Raw genomic sequence first — 26,858 nt, forward strand, 5'->3', positions numbered from 1 at the left:
GAGCATGTCCATTGACATCTGTTGGCAGTGTGAAGGTCACGAGCTGAGGGGTCAGAGCAGTAGACTGCTGGGCTAGTGAACAGAAGAGTATGACATTCTTGGCTGGAGGTCAGGGTCTTACTAGAAAGAATAGTTTTGTTGAACTGTGTGTGTGTCTTTTTCAGAGTAACCAGGGAACACAGAGAAATGCTGGTGAAACTGGCCAAACAGAACACCAACAAAGCCAAAGAAAATTTACGGAAGGTTCGCACTAATGCAATGAATAAACTGAAGAAGTCAAAGGACAAAACCTCAGAGGACACCATTAGGCTCATCGAGAAGCAGGTACTGTGGCCAACAGATGGAGCATCTGTGTATCTCACCCAAGGAATCTGTGTGCTCGTGCCTGAAGCAAGGCCAGCAAACCAGAAGCTCTGGTCACTTAATTCACAGGGTCAACACCGTGTCTCTATTCTAAGACTAGCCCAGTGTTAGACCCTGGAAGGATCCATAGGAACAGATACAATGCTGTTGATCCTTGAGTGGTGCTAGGCTCTGTGCTGGACACTATTTCTCACTACAAAACCCAGTTAGAGGCTGCAGGCGTACCTAAGGGCCTTCGTTCACCAGGCCCTCGGTCCAGTCCCCATTGCTGAAACAGCAGCACCCCAGAGCTGTAAGGGACAGAGAGGAGGCCAGCTCCAGGGAAGTCAGAGGACCTCTGCAAGCCCTCTTGCTCACAGTAGTAGAAATGGAATCCAAACCTAGGCAAACTGACCCTAGAGCTACTTGCTTTGCTTTCTAACTGCCAAGGAGTGAACAGCCATGTTCTCGGTGTGCTGAGTGCTGGTATGGGAAGGGGTGAGACAGGGGCCAGGGAGCTCAGGGTGGGCAGAGGTGTGGTGTTTATCCTGGCTGTTTTAAGAACCCCCTCTGTATACCAGACTGGCATCAAACTCACAGAGATTTGCCTGCCTCTGCCTCCCAAGAGCTTGGATTAAAGGTGTGCACTACCTTTGGTCCTGCAGGTCTTAATCCTAGGATGAGTCTAGGCGATGGGTAAGAAAACAGAGTGACCATGTCATAAAAGGTTTTATGTAGCAGAGTGAGGAATTTGAGTGTGAACATGCCCAGAATGTCCTCACACCAGGCTATACATCTGTATCCGTTACCAGTAGCCACAATAATAGTGCATAACTAGCTACCCAAAATGGGGTGATTTAGAAAATCCACATCATTTCTTATTCTTCTCTCTGTGGGGCAGATGGGTGTATCTGTTCTAGGTTGGGCTTGTGAGCTCAGCTTCACATCACTGGTTGGGCTCATGTGTGTTTTGTGTATCTCAGTCTTCCAGAGTCAGCAAGTGTATAAATCCAAGCACCTAAGCTTGTTTTAAGGACCTGCTCTTGGCCTTTCCCATTGGCTAACTTGTTGTTATTCAGCCCAAGCCAGATAGCATTGCTGCCAAGAAGTATACGCTGACTTCAGAGAGGTCTAAAGGGCGTGTGTGAATATTTGATGAATAATACTTTACCCTTAGGGAAAGGAAGGTGTATGGACTTAGGGAGGTGATTCAGTCAGAAACATGTTTGCTGCACAAGAATAAAGACTTGAGTTAGATCCCTCAGAACCCACATGAAAAGCGGAGTGTAGAGGGCTTGCCTGTAATCCCAGCAGAGGGTTTGGAGGTGTGTGGAGATAGGAACCCTGGGCCTCACTGGCCAGACATTCCAGCTGAAGGTGAGCTCCGGGTTTAGTGAGAGACCCTGATCCAAAACTCAAGGTGGAAAGTGATTGATAAAAAAGGCATGGTCTTCACATGTGTGCGCACACGTGTGCACTTGTACCCACCCCCCTGTCTCGAGGCCTGTTCCAGGTTCTAAGTCAGTGAACCTGGAATGGTACCTGGGAATTTTTAATTGCTTCCCAAGCAGTTCTCACACACTGACTATTTTGAAAGATCTTGTATTTCAGACAGAGAGATCACATGTGTGCTTATGAAAAGTAGCAGTGACCAGGTAGACAACATTGTAGGAGCAAGATCGGAGACAGAAAGGGGATTTATCAGGATTTAGAAGATGGACTGAGTAATGTTCAGAATCAAACTAAGTGTTTCATAGGCCCCAAAGCTGCCGTGTGCACAATGAAAGTATCATGTTAGGGAAGCTGAAAATAAGACGGGGCAGGATGGAGCATGAAAGAAGCAGCAGCAGACAGAGAAGGAGAGGGGATGGAATGAGTCACTACTCTCATTTGGATCAGTAGTTAGTATTCTCGTTATAGATCAGCCAGCAGTCCTCTGGGGAGTTTTGACTCCTGGGTATTGCTCCTACATTTTCTCATTCAGTATATTGCCTAGATCTGGTGGGTTTGTTGTTGTTTTTTGTTTTCTGTCTTTTAAGATTTTTAACATTATGTATACATGTGTGTTTAGGTGAGGGTTATACAGGTGAGTGAAGTTCCTGCAAAGGTCCAGAAGAGGATCTCAGATCCCCTGGGGCAAGGGTTGGAGTTGCTAAAGCACCTGATGTAAGTGTTGGGAATGAACTTGGATCCTCTGCAAGAGCAGTAAGTGCTCTGAACTGCTGAGCCACCTCTAGCTTTGAGGCATGTGGTTTAAATGTTTCCCTGATAATTCTGTAAACACATACTGTAAAGGAGAACCAGAAGCATGTGTGCAAAAGGAAAAACCATTCTGCAGCTGCTGTCCTGTGACCTTGGAAAGATTGCTTGACCCCTGGATCTGTTTTTCCTGTAATAGGGTTTGGTAATTCCTACTCTGAAAGGGCTCCTGGGATGTTAGAAGGTGCTGTTAGGATGCCTAGCATTTAAATCCTCTCCTGTTTTTTAACCTCCTGTGTTTGCTCAAAGGGACATTCATAGGTTAAGCTATCTCCCCAAGGAGAGCCTGCTCTGTCTTGATATCCTAGGGGATCCATCTCTGCAGTGGACACAGGGCCTTTGTGTGCTTCCTGGTAGTAGTCTGCACGGATCACCCAAGCTGCCAGGCTCCTCTCCTCATTCAGCAAGTTGGAGTCTGCCTTAGAGTGCAGAGTCCATGTTCCTTGAAGAAAGAATGATCAGATAGGTGATCAGGGTTCTTGTTAAAACACACTTGACAGAGACCTTGCTAGAAGCCGCCTTTCTGCCACTGGCTGCCCATCCTTTTCAGATTGTCCTTTCTTTTCAGTGTTTCCTATTGTTTGTTACTCTTTCAAAGTGAAAATACTCTGTTCTTCTGAGACTGAACTGGTGCCTGGTTATTGTGAGGCAGCATGAAGACAGTCACCGCTGTCTCAGTTGACCGTCATCAGCATCTGAGGGGGCGCCTGCAGGCTGTGAAATATCACCTCGCACACTGTGTCGTGGTCTCTTGGTGTAAAGGTTTGCAGTGGACACATGTCATTTCCATGTTAATTCCTAGCCTTGCTAGCAACTGCTAATAGCCCAGTGTTTGGAGTTTGGGTCGGAAAACAGCTGGAGGCAGCCCTGTGCCCTCTTCAACATGTTCCTTTCTCCTTTCAGACAGCACCAAAGGGGGTTTGCCATTGCTTTGGGTTTTGTTTTGCTTTATATAATCAAAGCTGCTAGCTGATTATTCCCTCATCAACAGTTTAAGTTCTTTATTACTTTTGTTCTTAACTATCAAAGTAATATCTGCTCATTATAAAAATATGAAGACTGTCTAACAGTTTGAGGAGAATCACCCCCGTAAGTGCAGTGCGGAGGCATCTCTCAGCATTTGAAATAGTCCTTTCCTTTCCTTCAGTGCATAGCTTTGAGTCCATGTTTAATTTCTCATTTGTTATTAAAGGCACTGGCTGTTTATGTGTTTGTAAAATCTTTGCAAATGGCCACTTCTCATGGCTTGTCATATGCAAAATTGTCTCTTAGAAGCTCTGCTTTTAGATATTTTTTTCTCCATCTTTATTAACTTGGGTATTTCTTATTTACATTTCGATTGTTATTCCCTTTCACAATATCCGGGCCAACATCCCCCTAACCCTTCCGCCTCCCCTTCTGTATGAGTGTTCCCCTCCCCATCCTCCCCCCATTACTGCCCTCCCCCAACAGTCACATTCACTGGGGGTTCAGTCTTGGCAGGACCAAGGACTTCCCCTTCCACTGGTGCTCTTACTAGGCTATTCATTGCTACCTATGAGGTCAGAGTCCAGGGTCAGTCCATGTATAGTCTTTGGGTAGTGGCTTAGTCCCTGGAAGCTCTGGTTGCTTGGCATTGTTGTTCATATGGGGTCTCAAGCCCCTTCAAGCTCTTCCAGTCCTTTCTCTGATTCCTTCAACGGGGATCCCGTTCTCAGTTCAGTGGTTTGCTGCTGGCTTTCGCCTATGTATTTGCTGTATTCTGGCTGTGTCTCTCGGGAGAGATCTACATCCAGTTCCTGTCGGCCTGCACTTCTTTGCTTCATCCATGGCTATATATGTATGGGCCACATGTGGGGCAGGCTCTGAATGGGTGTTCCTTCTGCCTCTGTTCTAAACTTTGCCTCCCTATTCCCTCCCAAGGGTATTCTTGTTCCCCTTTTAAAGAAGGAGTGAAACATTTGCATTTTGGTCATCCTTCTTGAGTTTCATGTGCTTAGATATTTTTATTTTAAAATTTTTGTTTGATTTTTTAAAAAAAATTATATTAACAAAGTTACAAAGAATATCTTCTTTACAAATCTTTGTTTTCTTAGGGTGGAACATACCAAGTGTAGATTAGTGAATAGAAAAATGCAGTGGTTTCTTAGGTCTTGTCTCCCCAGTGCTGGTGATTGAACTGAGAACCTTGTATACACTTTGTAAGTGCTCTACCACTAACCTCTCCCCCAGTCTAGAAATGCATTATTTTTAAGGCTCTTAATATATCTTTCCCAAGTCACTTCAAGCTTTTAGAATATAAGTGTCTCTAGCACACATGCGTGGTTTCCTTTATGTACCTGAGTTGGGGCTCATGATCTTCTTGCCCAGGTCTTCTTAGTGCTGGGTCACAGATGTGCACCACTGTACCCAGATTCTTTTACCTCTTACTGGGTCCTAACATTAAACTCAAGTTCCCTTTTTATGAGACATTACCCTGCTGTGTAATCCTAGCTGTCCAGGTATTTGTTATGTAGATTCATCATAGTTCTTAGTCTCCTGAGTACAAAGATTGCAGGCATGTGCCACCATAGCTGGCTGAATTAAAACAATTTAACATGAGCTTACAATTTGTCCTAAAATCATCATCTTTATTTTTGCACTCTTGAGAAATGGGTTATTTTTAAAATATATTTATTTTTTAAATAACCTTGATTATAAAAACCATTGCACACTAAAATTAAGTTAAAGTCTATATTTCACCGAACTTCCGTATAGTCAGAATAACCATTCTTGGGGCTTAGAGAAGCTCAGCAGTAAAGAGCTCTAGCTGCTTTTCCAGAGGTCCTGTTCCCAGCAGCCACAAGGTGACTCACAACCACCTGTAACTCCAGCCCCAAGGCCAGCAAGCACGACAGACACACAGACACACAGACAAACACCTGTATGATTTTGTTCATTGAGGCCACCCTATCTGTCGTACTTCGCTTGGACTTACGTTTTTTTTTGTTGAATTTATTTGTATCCACCTATCTATCACGTGACAGAATGAGAACTGACAAACCATTAGCATTATATCCCCTTTCAAAGTTTGTCTGTATGTTCTTGTTATTATAAATCTGTGTAGTTTTCATAGAGGATAGTGTGACAGATACCTAAAACTCTTTGTTTTTGAAATATGGCTTAGGGATATATCTAAAAGAAATTGTCAGCCTTAATCAGTGGGACTGTGTATGCCATTAGTGTGCTATGTATAATAGCAGAAAAACTAGAAACCAAGCTTCTGGAAAATTTTATGTCCATTGGAATTATCTTAATCGAAATCTATATAGAAGTTAAAAAACATATTTCACTTCATTGATATGGGCATTTTTAGAATTATCTATTAACTTACCCTTTTTTTGGAGGTAGGGTTTCTCTGTTTAATTCTTTTTTCTTTTTTAACTTTTTTCTTTTTCTGTTTTGAAAGATTTATTTATTTATTTATTTATTTATTTATTTATTTATTTAAATACACTGTAGCTATCTTCAGACACCAGAAGAGGGCATCAGATCCCATTACAGATGGTTGTGAGCCACCATGTGGTTGCTGGGAATTGAACTCAGGACCTGTGGAAGAGCAACCACTCTTAACCACTGAGCCATCTCTCCAGCCCTCCTCTGATTAATTCTTGGCTGTTCTAGAACTCATTTTGTTGACCAAGCTAGTCTAGAACTCAGCCTCCACTTCCCAAATGCTGGCATTAAAGATATGCACCACCACTGCCCAGATGACTTTAGTGTTATTTTTAAACAGCGGACTATATAGTAACATTACGATTATATTTTTATAAAGAAAATTGTGACCGGAGAGATGGCTTAGTCGTTAAGAGCACCCAGGTTCAGATACCACCTATAACTCCAGTTCCAGGGGATCTGACCTCTGTGGGCACCAAGCATGTGTGTGGTGTGCATGCATATATATGTGCACACAAAATACTCACACATAAAATGAAACTAATAAATCTAATAAAAAAGTTTTAAAGATACAAAGACATACAAAGATTGGTAACTTGTAATTATCAAAATGTTCACTGATGGGATTCTGAACAGCCTTTTATTTTGTGAAATTGACCTCTTTTTAAATAGTTTTCAAAATTCTTCTGAGGCCAGATTCTCTTGAAATATTTTGTAACAGTATTTCTTTCATCTTTGGTGCATACAGTTGAAACGACTGAGCTGTAGGTCTGTCTCAGTCACTGTGTCTGCCCCCGAGTCTCTCAGCCCTCAGCCCAGGCACCTCTGCTACAGGACCAAGATGTTCCTACTCAGGACCTGACATCTGCCAGCCTGCTGTGGTACCTTCACTTCAGTTCGCCATAAATGGGCTGCTGAACATTAAAGCATTTGGCAGGAACCACCAGTGGCTCTGGCCAAGATCCTTTCACTGCTGTCTTTCTCTGTGAAACAGCACTCTCTGAAATGAAGGAAGCCGGGTGCTGGTGGGGCTAAAGGAAGGGAGGGCCCCTGCAGGCAGGAGGCAGACAGGGCTAGACCTGGTAAGGCGAGCCGCAGGAAGAATGGCTTGTGCAGGCCTGCCTGGAGCTGTTCTCTGTGCTCCTATGCTCCTTTCTCTGTCCTTGGCTTCCTTCCATTTCCTGGACTTGTAACCAGCAGACACACAGTGCTGGTGCCGCTGGTGCCGCTGGTGCTGCTGGTGGTGATAATGTTGTTTACTCTCATAAAGCAAGGCCTGAGAAAATGGTTCCTGCTTTGGAGTCAGGCATTCAGACCCTAGCTCTTTACCTTCCCAGCTGTGAAAGGGAGCAAATGGCTTCACTCATCTGGGAGCCCCTATGCCCACCTGTCAGGTGGGACGGTCTGTGTCCATCTCACAGGAGTGACAGGAGGAGCAGCAGGCAGGCACACATGCTTAATGTGACTACTGTGTGATGCTCCTTGATAATGGTCACTGTTTGTTCTCCCCCTCTGGTTCTCAACCTTGTGATTTTAAAGAAAATGGAACTGACCCTTTCAGTGACTCTAGCAAGATGTGGCTGAATAAGGAAGGGTAGGCTGGGCGTTGTGGAGTGCAGTTGTTACACTGTCCATCAGGAGCCATGACATGTCACATAAAAAGTTAGCGGGCAGAGCAGGCTTGCCCAAATGACCTTGGCTTACTTCTCTGTAGAATGGGCACAGTAGCTGTTGTGTCTGCGTTATAGGGGTAATGTGGAATGGTCAGATGTCAACAAATGAGTTAACAGAAACATTTCATACAGGAGAACTTTTATGCAACTGCTAGGTGAAAGCATACTAAAGAAGACAGTGTGGAGTGCTAACCAGGCCTGTCATGCAGTAAGCACTGGGCAATAGGAGCTGGTGGGTGACACTAATCATCAGTCTGACAAAGTCTGAGGTAAAAATGGTAAACCTGCAGGTAGACGCTTGCCAAGGGCTTGGTAAAAGGTGAATAGATACTCTTGTTGATGGCTTAGCTTGAAGTCAGAAAGTGGTGGTAAAAGTCGCAGGAACACAGCCAGCATAGGATAACCAGATTATTGCATGCTGGTATAGCCTTGTTTTTTACTAAACTGCTAGCTGAAGAGAAGGGACTTGCACCCTCAGTTTGATGGGTGAGGACACGGACTCAAGAGTGGAAATGTCACTTGTTTGTCTTCTCCTGTGTTCTCAGACTGTTAGCCTGGGCCTTCCCCTCAATTTCTCAGTCCTCCTGCTCAGATAACCTTACTACAGCCTTCACCCTTGGCTGGCCCAGGCTGGCAGCCTGTAGTGCTGGTGTTGCTAGGCACAGCTCCTGGCCTACCTGAGGCAGCTCCAGGGAGAATGGCATCTCAGACAGTTGTGACTTGACTCCTGAGGAGGGAACAAGCTGCCATTCTGAGTCTAGCCACTCTTCCAGAGGATCTGGCAGCCCCAGGAGCTGTGCTTTCCCAGCTGAAAGCTGTGTAGCTTTTAGCATGGCGAGACGAGAGCTTGGCTATGTTCCTGCCTGGGACCGAGTGCTGCAACTCCTTTTCAGTTTCTGCTCTTTCTAACTATGTATTTAGTTTCTAATTCCTGGCTGAGGCCTGTGGTCGGCGAATAAAGATGTCAAGCAGCTGCCGTGCTGCCGAGCACAAGATCTGCACACTGGGCCAGCCCTCGGAGCTTCCTGCCAAAGCTGCCTGCCTTCATTTCAGCTCCACTTAGACTTAGAAGGGAGCCTGCAGCACCCACCTACTAAATCATGTTTTCATTTTTAGAAAGGCACGCATACTTACTGCAGAAAAACACAGAGAACTTTAACAATTTTTCTCTTAATAAGTACTTCCTGAGAACTTGCTATGTGCTCTGTCTTAGGTATATGACCAATACAGACCTGAATAACACATCGTTTATCTTCCCATCACTAAAAGATAGAATGTTAAGATTTTAGTGTGTTGTATACGTATATAAAAGGAATTTAAATGAAGTCACCATATAATGGGGGAGACAATACCCCAACTATATGTCTTATGCCACCAAATAAAACTTCCACTGCCAAGAATGGGTTACATCTTGTTGAGTTGCTGGCCATAAAGTTCCCATAGACCACTTCCTTTTAAAGAAAAACTCAAGGAGTCACTAAGACTATTGATTACTCTCTATAAGCTGATGATAAGCCCTATTACTGAAGACAATTTACTTCTGTTGTCAAATTTGTAAATGGAGCTGGTTCCAAACTGGAAGTTCACTCCTACCAACTAGCTTTCATGGTGCTAGGAAGTCCTTTGCATGGTCCTGGCAGAGAAGAGTAATCACTTTCACCTAGCTATAAATCAGTCCTGTGACCTACAACAGATGCTTGCCCGCCAGATATGGTGATGTAATAATGACGCACATGTTATAGGAGTAACCAAACCACTCCCTTTATTTTTGCTTTTGTTTGCCCATTCCATGCAATGTAACCCATCCATGACACTGATAAAGTTGCCAAGAAACTGAGACTAGGCAGGTCATGTGGCTAGGGAAAACCTACCGTTATTATTCTGCTGAAGGAACAGAGTATCGATTAGCCCTCATCAGAAAAGCTTGCTGCAGTGGATAGTAATTAGCACAGAAACACAACTGGTCAAAGGCTGAGACTTCGGAGCGCTCAGCTCTTAAAGGGTTTCTTTAACAAATCCCTCCTTCCAAGACTCAAGCATTCATGTGCAAGAGGAAAGCAGAAAGATTGTTAAGAGCCAGAGGTGGAGAATGGCTCCAAGGAAACAGTGCCTTCTGACGCAACAGGCCTAATATACATGAACTCACAGGGACAGGGACAGCAAACACAAGACCTACACAGGTGTGAACTAGACAACATCCCAGCATGGAGAAGGGAAGTGCACACAGGGTCCCAACCCTAACCAAGAAGCTGTTTGTGGATGAACCTTCTGGAAGAGGGAAGATGAGCTTTCTCAAACGGAGTGTCACTGGACATGCCCTATGTCCAGGAGTAACTGACCAGCAAGCAGTAAACACACTACACAGACTTCATCCCTTCCTTCCCTTCGTTTTTCTTTCTTTCTTTATAGAGAGAGAGAGAGAAGAAAGGGGGGAGAAAGAAATGAAGTTGGGTGAGTAGGGAGGTGGGGAAGGTCTGGGAGGAGTTGAAGAAGGAAAAGGAATGTGTTACGAAAGAATGTTTAAAGAAAATTGAAAGATTTGGGGACGTGTCTTTGTTTTTTAAAGTGTATAACTTTTGTTTAGATATTTTATAGATTAGTTCTTCTATAGATATTCAAACAGAAGTTTCAATCTTGAATTATTTTCTTCTTTAATTGAAAGAAAGCATGAACATGTCTCCAAGATATTATGAGTATCTTGGAGCATATTTCAAATGCATTTTTTATTATTACAAATGTAACCCAAACTTGAATTGTACTTTTTCTCCTTGAGAATTTGACATGACCATTGCAATACCTGTCTGTATTCATCTGCTTCCTATCCTGCAACTGTAGATTTTCTGAGTTTTTTTACTATTCAAAATTAAGCCAGGGGCTGGGGAAGTAGAGAGTTGGTTCCACAGTTAGGAGTACTTCTGCTCTTACAGAGGACCCAAGTTCAGTTCCCATCACCCACATCCATTCCAAGTGATATGACAAGCCCTTTAAGCCTCCTCAGCACCAACACTTAATGCAGTGCACATAAACTTATGCAGACGTAAAAACGTCAAGGATTTTAAAAAGACAGCATCAACATCTTTACACGCTGAGCCTCAGCGTTTGTGGAGGCCAGGGGCAGGGGAGTGGGCTCATTGGTGAGCAACACCCCTCATTCTCAGACTCAGCTCCCAGGACCCACATGGGAGTTCATGGCATCCATAACTCTGGTTTCAGGGAGTTCACAAGGCATCAGGCACACACATGGTACCCATACTCATATAAATAAAAACAATAAAAAAAAAAAAACCCAACAACAGCAACTTGGGATTAGAGAGCTGGCAGAGTGGTTTAAAGTACTGGCTATTCTAGAGAACCCAGGTCTGATTCCCAGCATCTATGTGGTGGCTCATTATAACTCCAGTTTCAGGGACTCTCTGGCCTTCTCAGGCACTAGTCACATACATGATACACAGACACACACATGGCCAAAACACATACATAAAATATTAGAATAGAAGAATCTTATGTTCAGATCATGTTGGCTTGATAATATTGCAGTTGAAACATTTGTGCCTGTTTGAATTTCTACCTGTGATAAGGAATCGTATCCATTCACTGTAGCTTGCTGGGTTTGAATATTGCAATTAGAAACCACAACATCAAGTTTTGTTAGCAATGACAGCTGAAGGTGTATCTTGTTTTAATTTGCATTTTTGTGTCTATTGAATTGGCTGTGTTTGTTGATCGGATGTGCATTTCTCTTTCTGTTTACCTCTAAGGTCTTACTGTCTTTAACATCCGTTCATCTAAAGGCCTTCTGAAATAGAGTAGCTGAGGTGTAGATGTTCTAGAACAGTTGTTCTCAAACTGTGGGTTGCAACGACCCCTTTGTGGAGTCAAACGGCCCTTTCACAGGGGTCACATATCCTGCATATCAGACATTTACATCATGATTCACAGCAGTAGTAAAATCACAGTTAAAAAGTAGCAACGGGGGGTTGGGGATTTAGCTCAGTGGTAGAGCGCTTGCCTAGGAAGCGCAAGGCCCTGGGTTCGGTCCCCAGCTCCGAAAAAAAGAACAACAAAAAAAAAAAAAGTAGCAACGGAAATAATCTTATGGTTGGGGTCAGCACAGCTGAGGAACTGTATTAAAGTGTGACGGTACTGGGAAGGTTGAACCACTGCTGTGGGGCTTACTAAGAGGCAGCAAGGCTGACTTTTCTGCACCGTGTTACAGTTTTAAACGTTGGCTGTACAGTCAGACTCCTGTGTGTTAAAGTTCAGTATTCTGACTTCTGACTGTCGCCCGGAATAAATGATCTGTCTTGGGTTTCTTGTTGTAAAAGAGGAATAATCATACCTACCCTGCAGGATCGTCGTTAATAATCAATAACAGTATCAGCATACATTTCTTAGTGCAGAGCCTGGCTGGCCTCAGTAATGTGAGCTTTGTCACTCTCAGTATTTCCCAGTAACCTTTGCACGTTTCAGAAACACTTGCCCCCTGCCCCAGTCATCAAACTTAAATTGTCCTTGCAGATCAGCCAAATGGCAGACGACACGGTGGCGGAGCTGGACCGGCATCTGGCAGCAAAGACCAAAGAACTTCTTGGATGAAAGTCAGCAGTCACAGCCGAGCACCAGTGTCTGCTCATGCAGTGGGTGGCAAGCGTGTGCGCCCACTGCCCTGACCATCCATCATGCAGTGGGTGGCAAGCGTGTGCGCCCACTGCCCTGACCATCCATGGGAGGCTGACACTGCTGCTCCTCCGTCAGCCACTCAGCTTCCTGTTGGGATGCTCAGACGTATGGAATCTCTTCCTCGTTTCCTTGCTCTGCTCAGAATCTCCTGGTGTGAAGGCCCTCAGAGAATGTCTCCTGGTGTGAAGGCCCTCAGAGAATGTCTCCTGGTGTGAAGGCAGAGGACCTTTACTCTGGCAGTGACCATGACTGTGGTGTCATGGCAAGACTAGGGCCACCGTCAGGCTTAGCAGCTCCTCTCTTCAACATAGGAGCCTCCTTTCAAACTGTGAATCATCCCCTGCCCTTGTGTTAAACTCATTTGGATTAACGTGGACCTTCAGTCCAACTGCTAATGATCAAGCCTAAATAAATTGGAAAATAACAACCACAGAGGAAAGAGAGAGAGGTTTGGATGGAAAGCCCCAGTGCTTGTTTATAAAGCAACCAAGAGCAATGCTTTTGCCTCTAGGTTGTCGTCCCACATGCTGTTCTATGTGGACCGAGCTTCCGCTCCTAACAACCAGCCCTGTTTACTGTGGTCAGTTGCTCCCTCTGGGCAGTCTCTCTGCCTCCAGATTAGGCCCCAGTTTTGGCTGGGCTACTCTTATTTAAACCTCTGTTTTTCTTTTCTGTTAGTCTATATCTGGAGAAAAATTACCAGAGAGAATGACACAGTAACACTTGAAGTTGTCCATGTATTTATGCTGTGAGATTGTTAGCTGCTCTCCAAATGTTTTTCTTCTCTCCGTCACTCCACTCTTGTCTCTGTCAACATTTATTTGGTAATGAGCTACTATTTCTCCTGATAGACAGGTCCTTTGTTGTGACTGTCTTTTTCTTCTTCTTTTCATTGCTGTTTGCCGTGCCATCGCTTTCGTGTAGAGGTCAGGTCAGACAGCTCCCAGGAGTCAGCTCTCACCTTGTGGGATGGACCCAGATCCTCCCTACCAAGCACCTTTGTCTGCTGAGTCATCTCACTTGCTGCGCTGTGGCTTTCAGTGCCAAGTTAAGTCAGTCATTTTTCCCTTCCCCTGCAGACATTCCTTCATTCATTTAATTATAATAAAGCTATATTTAGGCATTATTTGTAATCACAAAACGAGACAGATACCTGCACTTACAAATATGGAAACTGGCACGGCAGTGTTAGGTACTGAGTCCTCCAGACAGTGGAGTGGGAAAGTGGTGGGACATTTTATTTTCCTTTCTTTTTCTGATAACAAGGTCACTCTACATAGCCCTAACTGTCCTGGAGCTCACTCTGTATACCAACTGTGCTGGCCTTGAACTCGGTACTCCTGCCTCAGCTTCTCGAGTGCTTAGTTTAAAGGTGTGGGCCACTGCCCAGCTAGGGGCATTTCCATTGTACAAGATGCAGTTTCTCAAGCCCTGTCATACAGCCAGCAAGCGGCTAGGCAGAGAGAAAAGTTGTAGGCTTGATTCCAGAGTCTGTTCTTTCCACCGAACAGAGTGAGAGGCGAATGACCATTTCCACCACATACCGAGCGGTTCTCCAGTGCAGACCAACCAGGTATCCGGTATGGAGTCAATTCTGAGACATAACTACCTGTGGAGTCTGGGGTTCTGCACTCCGCCCTGAAAAATGCCCTATTTTTCTGACAACAATCGCAAGTCTGGACCACACAAACCTAGTTCCCGGCCCCCCCCTTTGATCTGGTTAATCAGCGGATGATGCTCAGGGCTTGGGAGGTAGGTTTTCTGGCTTTTTATAAAGCATGCTCTGAGGCGTACAGATGAACACGATTCAGGGGATTAGGGGAGGTGGGATACTGGGAAGCAGGAATATGCTCCGAGGCACCCTGGGTGGCCACATTCCCAGCACTGCCAGATTGTCCAACCTGAAGAAGCCACTGCCACCTGCTGTCCTGTCAGGACGCAGTGGGCACCAGCTGTTTCTCCCGTGCCCTATTATGTGCTAGAACACAGAGGCTGCTGGGCTGTGACTGCTGGCTTTGAGCAGTGCCACTACACTGAACTGAGTGGCCCTCACAGTGCCCCAAGCAGGAAGGTCTGTTCGAGGTCTAGGTGGTGAGATGTGGCTCAAGGAACCTGCGCTAGCTACTAAAGCTGCTGCTGCTGCTGCCTCTGCCCACACTAGTGGGACCTGCTGGGAAATAGCCAGTGCGAATTAGGACTAGGCCAGGGATGAAAGGAACTAACATGCCCTCCCACCCCATTTACTTACCCTCAAAGCCAGAGACAAATGGGAAGTTAGGCTGCCAGGGGAGAGCTTCTGGAGCCACAAGGTGGAGGCTTTGCCAGGGTTCAGTTCTGCGAGTGACCAGAATTCTCGCTGCAAATGTGCTGCTCAAAGATGCAGGATTTTTTTTTAATAAACAGAGGAAATGATAAATTATGTTGTAACTCCACTCCAAAGGCATTTGGTTCTTAACAGCCAAATCCTCTGTAGTCTTTAAATAAACAAAACTTATTTGGTGAACAGACGGGGGTGGGGAGGGATGAAAGATTTTCAGTACTTGGGTTCCACATGTCAACAATTTCTCTCCTGTGTGTATGTTGGCCAAAGCCATATATCATGATAAATGAATAAAGGAAAGCCCTGAGCCCAGGGCGGTGAGACAGCTCAGCAAATGGTTTTCAGCTGATTGCTCTATTTCGGTCGATATTTATCAAAGAGGCTCTGCTGGCCTGTGTGTTAGGGTGTGCTGGTGGCGGGGACCAGAAGGCGACTGCCTGGTTGGGTGTGCTGAGGTAGCAGCATGCAGGAACTGCTAACTCCATCCCCTCCTCCCCTGACAGTCTCTGTCTTAAGAAGAGCTAGCCGGGTATCAAAGTTCTCACACTAGCCTAGCATTAACTACCTCCTCTACTCAGTTTAGTAGCTCTCAAAAATAAAAAAAAAAAAATTCAGTTTTAGCCTGTTTAGAAAAACTTTACTTTTGGTCTATATGTATGCACAAAAACACAAAAAGAAATTTAAAAATGTTTAAATGACCTTTCACAGGACTGGGGAGATGGTTTGGCTGCTAAGGGTGCTGACTGCACGTACTTTGACCTACGATTTACTCAACACCCACATAAAAAGCCAGACATATAACTCCAACACTAGGTAGGCTGAGAGAGACAGATCCCAGGAGCTATGTGTTCCCCCACCCCACTGGAGCCCAAAGAATGGGTGTCCAATTCAGTGAGAAAGCCCGTCTCAAGAGAATAAGGTAAGAAGTAACAAGATGGTACCTGCCATCCTCTTCTGACTCCTGCACTCATTTGGCTGCATGCACCTGCACACTCACATGTGCCGCTCTCCTACACAGATGCACCTGCACACTCACATGTGCCCCCATACACAAATGCACCTGAACACTCGTGTGCCCCCACACACAAATGCACCTGTACATTCACATGTTCCCCCTACACACAAATGTACCTGCACACTCACATGTGCCCCCATACACAAATGCACCTGCACACTCACATGTGCCCCCACACACAAATGCACCTGTACACTCACATGTTCATACAAATTTTTAAAATAATTTCTCACAACTCCAGCCTTAGCTTCATTTAAAATAAAGTATGAATAGAGGAGGGCTACTTGCTCATATTCTGGTTTATTTTTCTTAACCTAAAGCTGTTGTGGCCATCTGTCCATGTGTATATATAGACAGCCCCTTCCCCTGCACTACGGTCTGTTTTTGTAATCCAGTGCACCGAAGGATGTTTTTACTTATAATTTTTTCTCTTTTTGATGATTAAAGGATCACTGTTCACCAGATTTATGACTTACGGGTATAACCTCACACTTGGGAGGCAGAGGCAAGAGGCTAAGGCCAGCCTGGGCTAATCCCATCTTTTAAAAAAAAGTGGGTGCAGCAGCTCAGCAAGTAAAACCTCTTACTGCCAAGCCTGACCGAGTTCAATCCTAGGGACCTACATGGTGGAAGGAGAGAGGACTGACTCCCTCAGGTTGTCCTCTGATCTCCATATGCGTGCTGTGATACACACGTACTCACACAGAAAATAATTGTTAACTTTTTATTAAAAAAACAAAACAAAACCAAAGATCCCTATTCTCAGATGATCTGGTAAATTCCACTCTTTGTCCTGTAGCTGCAGACGTGTATGCTGAATGTCCACTGTGAACTAGGCACCATGCCAGACCTTAACATGCGTCACTCCACTGAATTTTAGTTGACATAGGTACTACTGTTACCTGTGTTTATGTAACCGCAGTCATGCAGCCTAGCAAGCACTAGAGCAAACCTAGATCTAACTTTGAAGCAGAATCATAAACTACGTGCTTCACTGGTAGTTATTCCAAATGCATGGGGTGCTCTCACGGGAAGGGACAATAATGGAAGAGAAGCCCCTTGCTGAATAAAGCAGCAAGCCATTTCAGACGGAAGACCACCTAAGATAGTATCCGTAGGCCCTGGCCCCTTAAACACCCAGTGAGATGGTAGGATAGCAAATTCTCACCTCACCTGGCAGCCCCTTCTCTAGAGCCTGTCAGAGAACATGGGGTGAGCAAAATGACAAGCATGTAGTCAATAGCGGTACAATAGCAGCAGCAGCAGCCAGTGCCTGGTTTGCTAGGTGCCATTTGGTTTGCAGAGTGTGCCTTCCTCTTTCCCCTTGGGAGCCAGTAAGCCCAACTCTGCTGTTAGGAAAGAGACTTGCCATAAAGGCCTATGCTCCTGAAGCTGCTGCTGACGCCTTCTCTGTGAGCTCAGATTCCATGATATACAGCTAAGGAGCAATCTCCATGCTGAGGACAACATTTATATGCACCCAAGAAATAAAGTTTAGAAATGGTGTTCTTAAACTGGGTGGTGGTGGCATGTGCCTTCAGAGTTCAAGGCCAGCCTGGTCTACAAAGCAAGTTCTAGGACTGCCAGGGCTGCAAAGAAAAACACTGGCTCAGAGGGAAAAAAGGAAAGAAAGAAAAGAGAGGGAGGGAGGAACGAAGGGGGGGTGGAGAGATGGCTCAGTGGTTAAAAACAGTGGCTGTTCTTCTAGAGGACCCAAGTTCAATTTCCCAGCAACCACATGGCAGCTCACAACTGTCCGTAATCCAGCTCCAGGTGATATGACACCCTCATATAGGCAAAACACCAATGTACATCAAACAAAAATGGAGGATGAAGGGGAGGAAGAAGTGGAGGGCTGGAGTGGTTAAGTGTATTTTGTCATCGAACACTGTCCAGAAGATCTCCAGAACTCTTCATCTCAAAAAACTGAAACCTATACCCATCTAACAAGTACTACTTCTGTCTCACTTTCCGGACCCTGGGCCAGCACTGTCTTTTCTCTTTCAGGATCCTCCTGTGAAGACTTACGCAAAACCTGCTTATGACTGGTTTATTTTACTTGGGTTAGGTCCTTAATATTCATGTTACAGAATTTTTCTTTTCCAATAATAAAGAGCATTCATCCATGCATGAGTTATATCTGGGTGTTCACAAAGCTCCCTGCCATCGTTTTACACTGACAATGCTGACGTGTTTAGAGACCTCACTTGCTCTGCAATACTGACACTAAGACTGAGAACAGTTGCTTCTGCTCAGAGGGAGGAGGGGGTTGACTGGATGAGCAAATAAATAGTGATGACCTTGGTCTCTTGTTCCATTCCAGTCCTCTTCTATCCTTCCTCCTGTGCTGTGAGTAAAGTAAACCTGAAAAGAAGGTCCAAAACTTTCTGGAACTACCCCCTTCTGTCTCTGTGTCTCTGTGTCTCTCTTTCTGTCTCTGTCTCTCTCTTTTGAGAAAGGGGTTTTCTGTGTAGCCCTGGCTGTTCTGCAACTCGCTCTGCAGACCAGACTGGCCATGAACTCAGAGATCCATCTGCCTCTGCCTCCTGAGTGCTGGGATTAAAGGTGCGAGCTACCACTGCCCAGCTCCCCAGAACCCTTTTATTGCCCCATCCCACACTGCCAGTGAATTAGACAGACTCTTTAGCCTCCTCCTATTGACTTCCGGCTTCGGTATCTCCTTAGGAAGTAGCTCTCAAACCACCTAGGTACAACCACCACTTGGATCCTTGTTACCCTTCCTCAGATGGCAGGCAGCTTTCTCACACTTTCCATCTTTCCTTCCACCATGTTCTTTGGGTAGTGTGTCCTGCCCTAAACCTGCCCCAATGGGCAAAAGTCGCCAAGACTTGGAGGCTCTTTGTTCCCCATTCCTCTCAGCAAGTGCACCTTCCTACTCACTTGTTCCTTCTGCTTTAACAACCTCACACCTTCAGACTCAGCAGACCCCGCCTTCTCTATGTCCTTACTTAAATGGCAGGTTTACCCGCCTAGGGCCAAACCATATGTTTTGAGACATTTTAACCATCTGCCGTTCTCTGTCCAATAAGTCATCTCCTCTCTTCAAAGTGACTCTCTGTTCAAGACAAATCCTTGGGAGGTTCTTACTGGGACAGGGTTGGCAGAGGTCCCAGGAAACCTCCACAGGGGCTCTGCACTCTTTGCTCCACCCGTGAGGCAATTGTACCTAACTCTAGAGGAGCCCCTTGCAAGTGTCTTGCAAGGATCTCTGTGTTCCTTGCAGGGTTTACATCTCTGCCCAGCACTGTATTTGGTGCAGACTAGGGCTGGAAGAAACATTTTGCCCACTTCCAAGGGTCTGCTTAGTCTTGAAGACAAATGACGTCCCATTTTCTCCAGTCACTCAAAGTCTCTGTAGTCTTTGGAACATGTTCACCCTGGACCTTCAGTCTTCACTGGCTAAGCCTGCACGAGGGGTTCTGGGCTACTCTGGAAGGCACTGTGTACTGTCCCTAGGACTGGCATTACCATTCTTCCCTCCACGCAGGCACCTTGTGGCTGGCCTCTGTAGCCAGCAATGTCCATTAATTAGCAGGCTTCCCATTGCTCCTAATAAGAGTGCCCTCTTTCCTGACAAGGGCTAGCTCCTGGGTTTGGTACACAGCCTGCTACAGTTGTCTTCAACCTAATCCTGTGCCTACCTTTTGACCCCTGCATTCCAAGGCATCCTGGGTGAGATTCCAAGCCCCTGTCTAAAGTTTTTCTAAGGCACTTCTCCAAACTGACTCATTCTCTGTGGTGGGGCTCCCTGATGGCCCACGGACAGTGCTGGTCACATGTCTTTTTTCCTCTCCAGGCTTTGGTCTCAATGAAAATAGCTCCCCACCCCTTCCTTCCAGATAATACGAGTGGCTAACAAGTGCTGGGCCCTACTATTCTGGCAACCTAGGGGCCACTTGATATTTTATGGATGAGGATAGACACACAGAGATCAATTTACTTAGCCAAAGATACAAAGGATGCTGGGAATCCAGACAGTCTGATGCCTGACTCCAAGCCAGGCACCCCCAGAAGTTAACTGAGAGACTGAGAGTAGGGGGGCTGGAAAGGACTCTATGGGGTGCTGAGTGGCCTTGGAGGGGTTCTAGATCCTGCTCCAGTTTGTGCTTTTTATTAATAAAAGTCACTGTGCTTTTCTACAGGTACCAGGAAGAGGGGCCCTGTTGGGGAGCCCTATCAGCTTCACCTAAGGCAAAATAAGTAGAATACAGTCAATACAGCAAACGATCTCTTAAACCATCTCTCACATTCATAGACTTTGTCTAAATTTAACCTAGAAATGTCAGTTAAGATGGTGGCATATCCCTGGTTCTTGCTCTTCCTCCTGTCTTCGGTGTTAAACATTCTATTGTGTAATGAGAATCCAATGCTGCTGCTGCCTTTTTTTTTTTTAAGCCCGTTTAAAAAAATGAGGTCTTGCACACTTACTGGTTCTCACCTACCATTTATTTCAAATCACATTATTTTGTGCGTACGTGCATGGGCCCATGTGTGGAGGTCAGAGGCCAACTTTCAGGAGTTGGCTCTCCCCTACCACGTGGGTTCTGGGGACAGAACTCAGGTCACACGGCTTGGCTGCGGGTGCCTTTGCCCGCAGAGCCATCTCTCTGGTCTTTATTTATTTATTTTTTTAACTTCTGCCGGTTCCTATTTGTTTGTCTATTTTTAACTCAGCAGATGCCCGAATCTCAGAGTCTGGGAGCTATCGGACCTCACGCCCACTCCTGGTGCTGACATCTGAGAGAAGCTGGAGCTAGAACTAGGGAGAAAAGGAGCTAATGGAGGCGGTTTGACCCCTGTTTTGTGTCAGAGACCCCTGGGTGAACATGCAGTGGTGGTGAGGCCAGGGTTGAAAACAGGAGAATAGTCAATCAGGAGGGTTTAGAGTGGAGCAAGTGGGGAAAGGGAGGAGGGGGCATAGGGGAGGCACGTCCTCAGAGAGAAGAGGGAGATAGAGAAGACAGTGCTGCACAGAAAGGGGACAGAGACAAACATGGAGATCTGAAGCACTGCCACACACTTGCAAGCACAGATATTCCCAGGTAGAGACTGACAGCGAGAGGGGAGATGGTGAGGAGTGTGACAGTGACAGAGACGTTTCTTGTTGCCATGGGAGACGCTTACCCATACAGGGGCTGAGATACATGGGGGTGATAGAAACTGAAGACAGAGAGGAGTCAGCTTTTTAAAAAGAAAAGTGGGAGAGAGGTGGGTGGAGGCTGATCCCCGCCACCAGCAGCAGCCTGGAGGTGGGTGGAAGCTGATGCCCCCCCCCCCACTCTGCGCAGCAGCCCGGGCCCTGGAGGGGTGTGGGTGGAGGAAGCTGCATCAGCTGGGGCTGGCAGGCTGCAGGACTAGATAAGGGCTCTTGCCAGAGGAAGGCAGGGAAGGAAAGCCTGGGAGGCTGCCCCAGCCTAGAGAACAATGGGTACTTGACTCCGGCAGGTCATTAAAGAGACAATGAATACAAAGAACAGCAGAAGCTTCCCCAGGGAGAGCAAAGAAGTGGGATAATTGAGGGCCTGTCCCCACACCCTCTCTGTGTCCAGAGTACACCTGAACTCCTCTGGGGCTTCTGCTCAAGCCCCTCCCTCTACCTGGAAGGTCAGTAGTGGACCTTTAAGGGACAGGTCTTGAGAAGCCAGGGTGGTAGAATGGAGCTTCTAAGCACAAAGGCCGTAGAAGAAGGAAGCACGACCACATACACAACATTGCTTTCATAATCCAGACGGTCACACATAGCAACTGTTCCTAAAATGACTGCCGACTTTTTTTTTCTCTCTTTCCTTTATTTCTTTTTGCATTAGAAAGTGAAAAGGAGAGCGGGTTGTGAGAGAAAGCTATTACATTATAAACCACTGGGGAGTGGTACCCTGACAATCACATAGAATGTATAGATATTTATGTGTACGCGTATGTTTTCACAGGGATGGTTGTTACTGTGTATTCTGGGCGTTGTTTTAGTTGATTTTATTTTTAAATGGGTATTTGGGCTGCATGTATATTCACGTATGTGAGCAGTGCCCATGGAAGCCAGAAGAGGGTATACAATCCCCTAGGACTGAATTTATAGACAGCCGAAAGTCACCATGTGGGTGCTGGGATTTGAACCCAAGTCCCCTGGAAGATTAGCCAGTGCTCTTAATGGCTGAGCCATCTCTCCAGCCCCAGTTTTGGTTTTGGTTCTCTTGAGTCAGGGTTTCACTGTGTAGCTCTGGTTGCCCTGGGACTTGCTCTGTAGACCAGGCTGGCATTGAACTCATAGAGATCTGCCTACCTTTGGCTTCTGAGCATGTGTGCGATCATGCCTGGCCCTGAGTATTTCTATTTTTAATTTTGAGATAGGGGCCCCCTCTGTAGTCCAGGCTGGCCTCAAATTCTAACTCCATCTGTCTCAGCCTCCTACATACTGAGACTGTACGTAGGCGTGACCTGCATACACAGCACTCTCCAGTTCTATTTTTCCCACCCATCGCTTTTATGTCTGTGTGTTTATTCACATATCTGGTGTATGAGTGTGTGCACATGTCGTGTGCATGCGTGTGTGTGTGTAAATTAAAGGACAACTTCCGGAGGATGGAGTTCAGGCTGTCAGGTTCATCGGCGACCGCGCACTGAGCCATCTCACCTTTCCCATCAGGCTTGCCTTTTAAGTAGTTTTCAAAAAAGGAAAGGGAGTGAGAAAGGGAAGAGAAGGACTGGAAGAGGGAGAAGGGGAGGGAGGGAGAGAGCTTGAGACCTCCTACCCTAAATGACTCCACATGAGGGGATCTCCCTTCCCAGGATTCCTCTCTGGTCTCCTCTTGCTAAGAGTTTTAAGAACGTTCCTCCCATGTCCCCTATAATGATGTTCCTATATCCCCGCAAAGCAGCCTCTTAGGAGCAGGGGCCTCATGCACAGGGCCAACTCCGGGGGTTGTTCAGGTGTCTGAGACTAGATCTAGTCCTCCTGTGAAGTTAAGTCAGGGTGCTCTGATCACATCTCACAACACACAGTCAGACAAGGGGCTGGGGGAGTGTAGACTCTTGAAATCCCACACATGGCTTCTAGAATGGGAATGAGTCAGGGGCAGCTGCTGTAATGATGTTGGGAGGAAAGAGAAGACCACATTGGGCACTGTATCTGGGGAACTGTTGTAACAACATTGTTAACAAGACCCACTGCTTTGGGGCCCAGTGAAATGGCCCAGAGTAAGTAAAAGTATCTACCATCAAGCCTGGAGACAGAGTTTCATCCCCAGGACCTACTTGGTAGAAGGAAAGAACTGATTCTTGAAAGTTCTCCCCTGACCTCTACACATGTGCTATGACAACATGCGTGCACACACATACACTTAAAATGCTTAAACCCTACAGTCTTGTACCCCAAATTCTACCAGCCCCAGAGAAACCAAAATGCAATAAGATGAGGCAACTGTGGAGGATGACAAAGAAGATATCAGCCCTACCCCTCCCCAATTCCTGGGCATCCACTATTTGCAGAGAGGGTGAGACAGAAAGGCGGGCTGCCTCATACGAAGCAGTAACTCCTGGGATCTGGGACTCAAGAACGTTGTGTGAGGGTGGATCTGGGAACTGGCAAGTTGAGAGCCTTCACCACTTCAGGACACTCCACCTGGTGTAGAGAAGGTGCTAGTGAGGTGAAGGTGTGTGCGATATGGTGTGTGTGTGATATTGTGTGTGTGTGTGTGTGTGTGTGCGCGCGCGTGTGTGCCAGTGCTCACACATGTGTATGCACATGTGGGTGAACTGCCCATCAAAAGCAAAAGTGAGTGTCCAAGTTGGGTCTTGAGCCCACATTTCCTGACTGTCTCCTGTCTCCACTCTCTGTAGGAGTCTCATCTATAGCTTGTCAGATACCACACTGGGATTTTTTTTTAAGACAACGGATCCAGAGGTGTCTTTAGCTCTTCATAGGGATCAAAAGCACAGATGTTGGGAAACAGGGAAAGAATCCAGAGCTCATCCACTTGGACTCCTCGGTTTTGGTGAATTTAAGACTGAAAGTCTGCAAATGACTCACAAAGGTCCTTTGGCGTCACCAGTTCCCTGCTTGGGCTTGTTTGTTTGTTTGTTTTTAAAACAAGGAGTTTCATCATAGCGTGTCCTGGATTCTCAGAACCGATTGATTCCCACTTAGAACCGTCTTAATAATACGCAACTTGTCTTGGCCATAAATTCGAACGAGGAGAAAGACCGCTTTCCCACAGAGATGCAATGCTGACCTGTGGGCCGCTGCAGCTGGCTCCTGCTTCTGACTCCCCCCTTCCTCTGCTCCATCCCTTACCATCAGTTCAAACCTCTCGGGACAGCCTTTCCAGTGGGGTGGCCCTCCTCACAGCCTCCAGTGACTCCCCATGGCTGGAGGATGGCCAACCTGGGGCCATCTCTGTTCCACCAGAGACTAGGAGCCCCCTAACTGGTCTTTCTCTATTTGACTAACTCTTCAAAATGCAAACCATGACCCTCCCTGGCAGAGGCTCTCTACTGCTCCCAGAAATTAGCATTCCTGCCCTAAGGTCTTAAGAGGAAGTTGACCAGGACAGGTGCTCACCAGGATCCTCGCTCCAGCTGGGTCCCCTTGCTCAGTCCAGTTCCCCATCCCCTCCGAGACTTTGCATAGTCTTCCCTCTGCCCAGAATGCTCCCGACTGAAGTGACCACGGCTGCATGGAGTAAGTAGCCTTTGGTAGCCTTCCCTAGATGAGTTAGTGAGACAAAAAGAATAAAACATCCCAGAGATTCGCACACAAAAGGGGATGCGGAGAGGCTGGGAGCCCTTAAACTACAGTTTAAGAGAGCATTAGCCAGGGGAGCAGCTCTAGAAAGCCCAAGTCACCTGAACTTGGGAGGGGTGGGTCCTTCATAAATGACTCACAACTGAGGACCTGCCTCACTTCTCTCCTTCCTTGCCTTCTTGGAACCAGACCACAGTGGAGGACATGTCCCAGCAGCCCCTCTGTGTCTCCTTTCCTGAAACCATCCATGTGTCTCCGTACAGTTCACTGTGAAGGGGCACTGGAACCTGGGAAACCCAGCACCTCATCTCCAGACTCAGATCCCAGGCTGTTTTATCAGTGTCCACTGAAAGCTATCCCATGCCCCTGGACCTTCCGCCTCACCACAACAACGGATCTGATTGTGTGTAGTCTTGTATCTTTCTTCTGCCCAGGCTGTGAGTACTGAGAGAGCAAGAACCTTCTTAATCCCCACAGCCTGCTCAGTGCCACCAAGGAAGCCTCACACACTGTCCATTTGGCAAGGACCGGCTGAATGAACAAATGGATTTAACGCATTTGTCTGCTGGATGGGGTGGGTTTATCAGTCCTCAAACGCGTCTGCGTCTTAGTCCATGCTTGTTGAATATCCTCTGAGGCTGCCTCCACAGGTCCCAGAGGTGAACCAGTGACCACACGGTTGCTGATCTCTCAGCCTGAAGGAGGAGACTGACACCCTCCCCTCCCCCCGCCCCAGGTAAAGTCATAAGATAATGCCAAGTATAGGAAGACCAAGCCCGTCGCCAGAGTAGAGAGGGATTTTGTCAGAGAACACCTCTCTCAGTGGGATCAGTCCAGGCTTCCAAGAGACACGACTCTCCCCTGCTTGTGGTTGGTTGGACCCAAGGAGCATCCAGGTGTGGCAGACCCGGATTCTCAAACCCTTCCGGTTGGAGCAAAGACTCAGGAGGGGGTCTTCTGTGCCGTGGGTGGGTGGGTGGGTGGGTGAGGCGGCGCGGAAACCTCAAGCCGCTCTTCGCACGCAGCCGCTGTCACTGGGTTCTTTCTGCGTGGAGAGAGGCGGGTTGCTTTGTGCACTGAGGCCTCAGCTGATTGTGGCCAGGCGCTTGGCACCCACAGACCGCGACCGCCAGGGTTTACCGCGCACCCCCAGAGCCCGGGCGGGCCGTGCGCAGCGCGCCAGCCCAATCTCGCCTCCTATATTCAGAGTTGATTAGACGCTATTTCTGCCTGGATTTTTCAGAAGGCTCAAGAGCTTTTTTAATCACTACAGTGGCTCATTACGCTTTTGCAGTGACACTCATGTCCTTCAGTTCTCTTCTCAGATTAGATTCTATAGTCAGATGAATATTGGATGATTTCATTACATACAAATGCAATCAACAGTTTTGCATAAATTTCTTCTCTTTTCTTGAGTTTCAATTGACCCCAGCACCCATGGTGGCAGGCGCGATCCACATGCAAATGAGCTGGGTTTGCAGCGGAGGGGAGGGGCTGAGAGGAGGCGGGCACTAGCTCCAGCCGGGGGAGGCGGCAGCCTTGATTGCTCAGGCTTTGGGAGAGGGGCTTCGAGGAGCCAGGGCTTCGAGGAGCCAGGGGTGATGTGCGGTGGAGGGGACTTGTGTCTAGCCTTAACGCCGGTCCAGGGCTCCCAGTCGGTTCTCCAGGTGATCCGAGGCATAGTCATGCTCAGAGTGCAGACTCTCTACCTGGGCCCAAAATGGACAGTGGCGCCCCTGACCTCGGCACCTGGGCTCGCGGAGGGATGTTAGAGGTGATTCGGCAGAGACTCTTTAACAACATGTGTTTTACGGTTTTAGCAACCAGCTGGTGGGTCTCCCTGAGCATTCGTGCTACGTGGTGGCTCTGACCTGATGAGAGCCCACGGCGCTGTTGTTATTATCATTACAGAGCATCATTATTCCTTGTGGGAGCTTACGCTGTGGTCCTGAGAGCAATCAGCAAACGGTGAAAGCCAGCCTAAGACACTTGGCAGAGTTGAAACCTGTCTGGAGCAGTTGTTCTCCGGGTCTCTTTCTCAATTTCTCCAGCTCTTTTGTGATGAAGGAAGAGAATAGTCTAAGAGTTGAGATGCCTACTTTACAGATGTTTGGCGACTCTGCTTGTTCCCCTCGGACTGGGTAGCTCTCTCCATGCAGAACTCATTTCCGGCTCCCAGGACCCTTTGATGAAGCACCGGTCTGTCTGCACCTTGGCTCTGGACCTCTCAGCCCATCTCTGCTGCTCACCTCGTAGTAGCCTTGAGGTCAGCAGGTAGCAAGTCCACCATGGGAGTTAAGTCACCTTCCCTAGAGCTGGAAAGAGTCTCTAAGGCTGACTTGAGCCCCTCGTCAGTGTTTGCCTCCAGGTGTTCCTAGTGGCTTTCATGGGTCCTAG

General features: G+C 46.9%; 1 protein-coding gene across 6 annotated transcripts in view; it reads left to right on the forward strand.

Annotated features, from left to right (window-relative positions):
• The window catches only part of Mrrf (mitochondrial ribosome recycling factor), a 56,368-nt gene extending 41,345 nt beyond the window's left edge, over positions 1 to 15,023 (forward strand). For 3 of the 6 annotated variants that reach the window (XM_087652767.1, XM_087652765.1, NM_001008354.1), the window contains 2 exons: positions 165 to 324; positions 12,207 to 15,023. In XM_087652767.1, the coding sequence (XP_087508893.1) occupies positions 165 to 324; positions 12,207 to 12,284 (238 nt within the window). In that variant the 3' untranslated portion in view covers positions 12,285 to 15,023. The remainder of the gene's footprint in view (positions 1 to 164; positions 325 to 12,206) is intronic. The other 3 variants (XM_087652769.1, XM_087652764.1, XM_087652766.1) reach the window with 1 other exon arrangement.
• The last annotated feature ends 11,835 nt before the right edge of the window (positions 15,024 to 26,858 follow it).

The sequence above is a fragment of the Rattus norvegicus genome, chromosome 3, assembly GCF_021556685.1.
Source record: "Rattus norvegicus strain SHRSP/BbbUtx chromosome 3, alternate assembly SHRSP_T2T, whole genome shotgun sequence".
In the NCBI taxonomy this organism is placed as follows: Eukaryota; Metazoa; Chordata; class Mammalia; order Rodentia; family Muridae; genus Rattus; species Rattus norvegicus.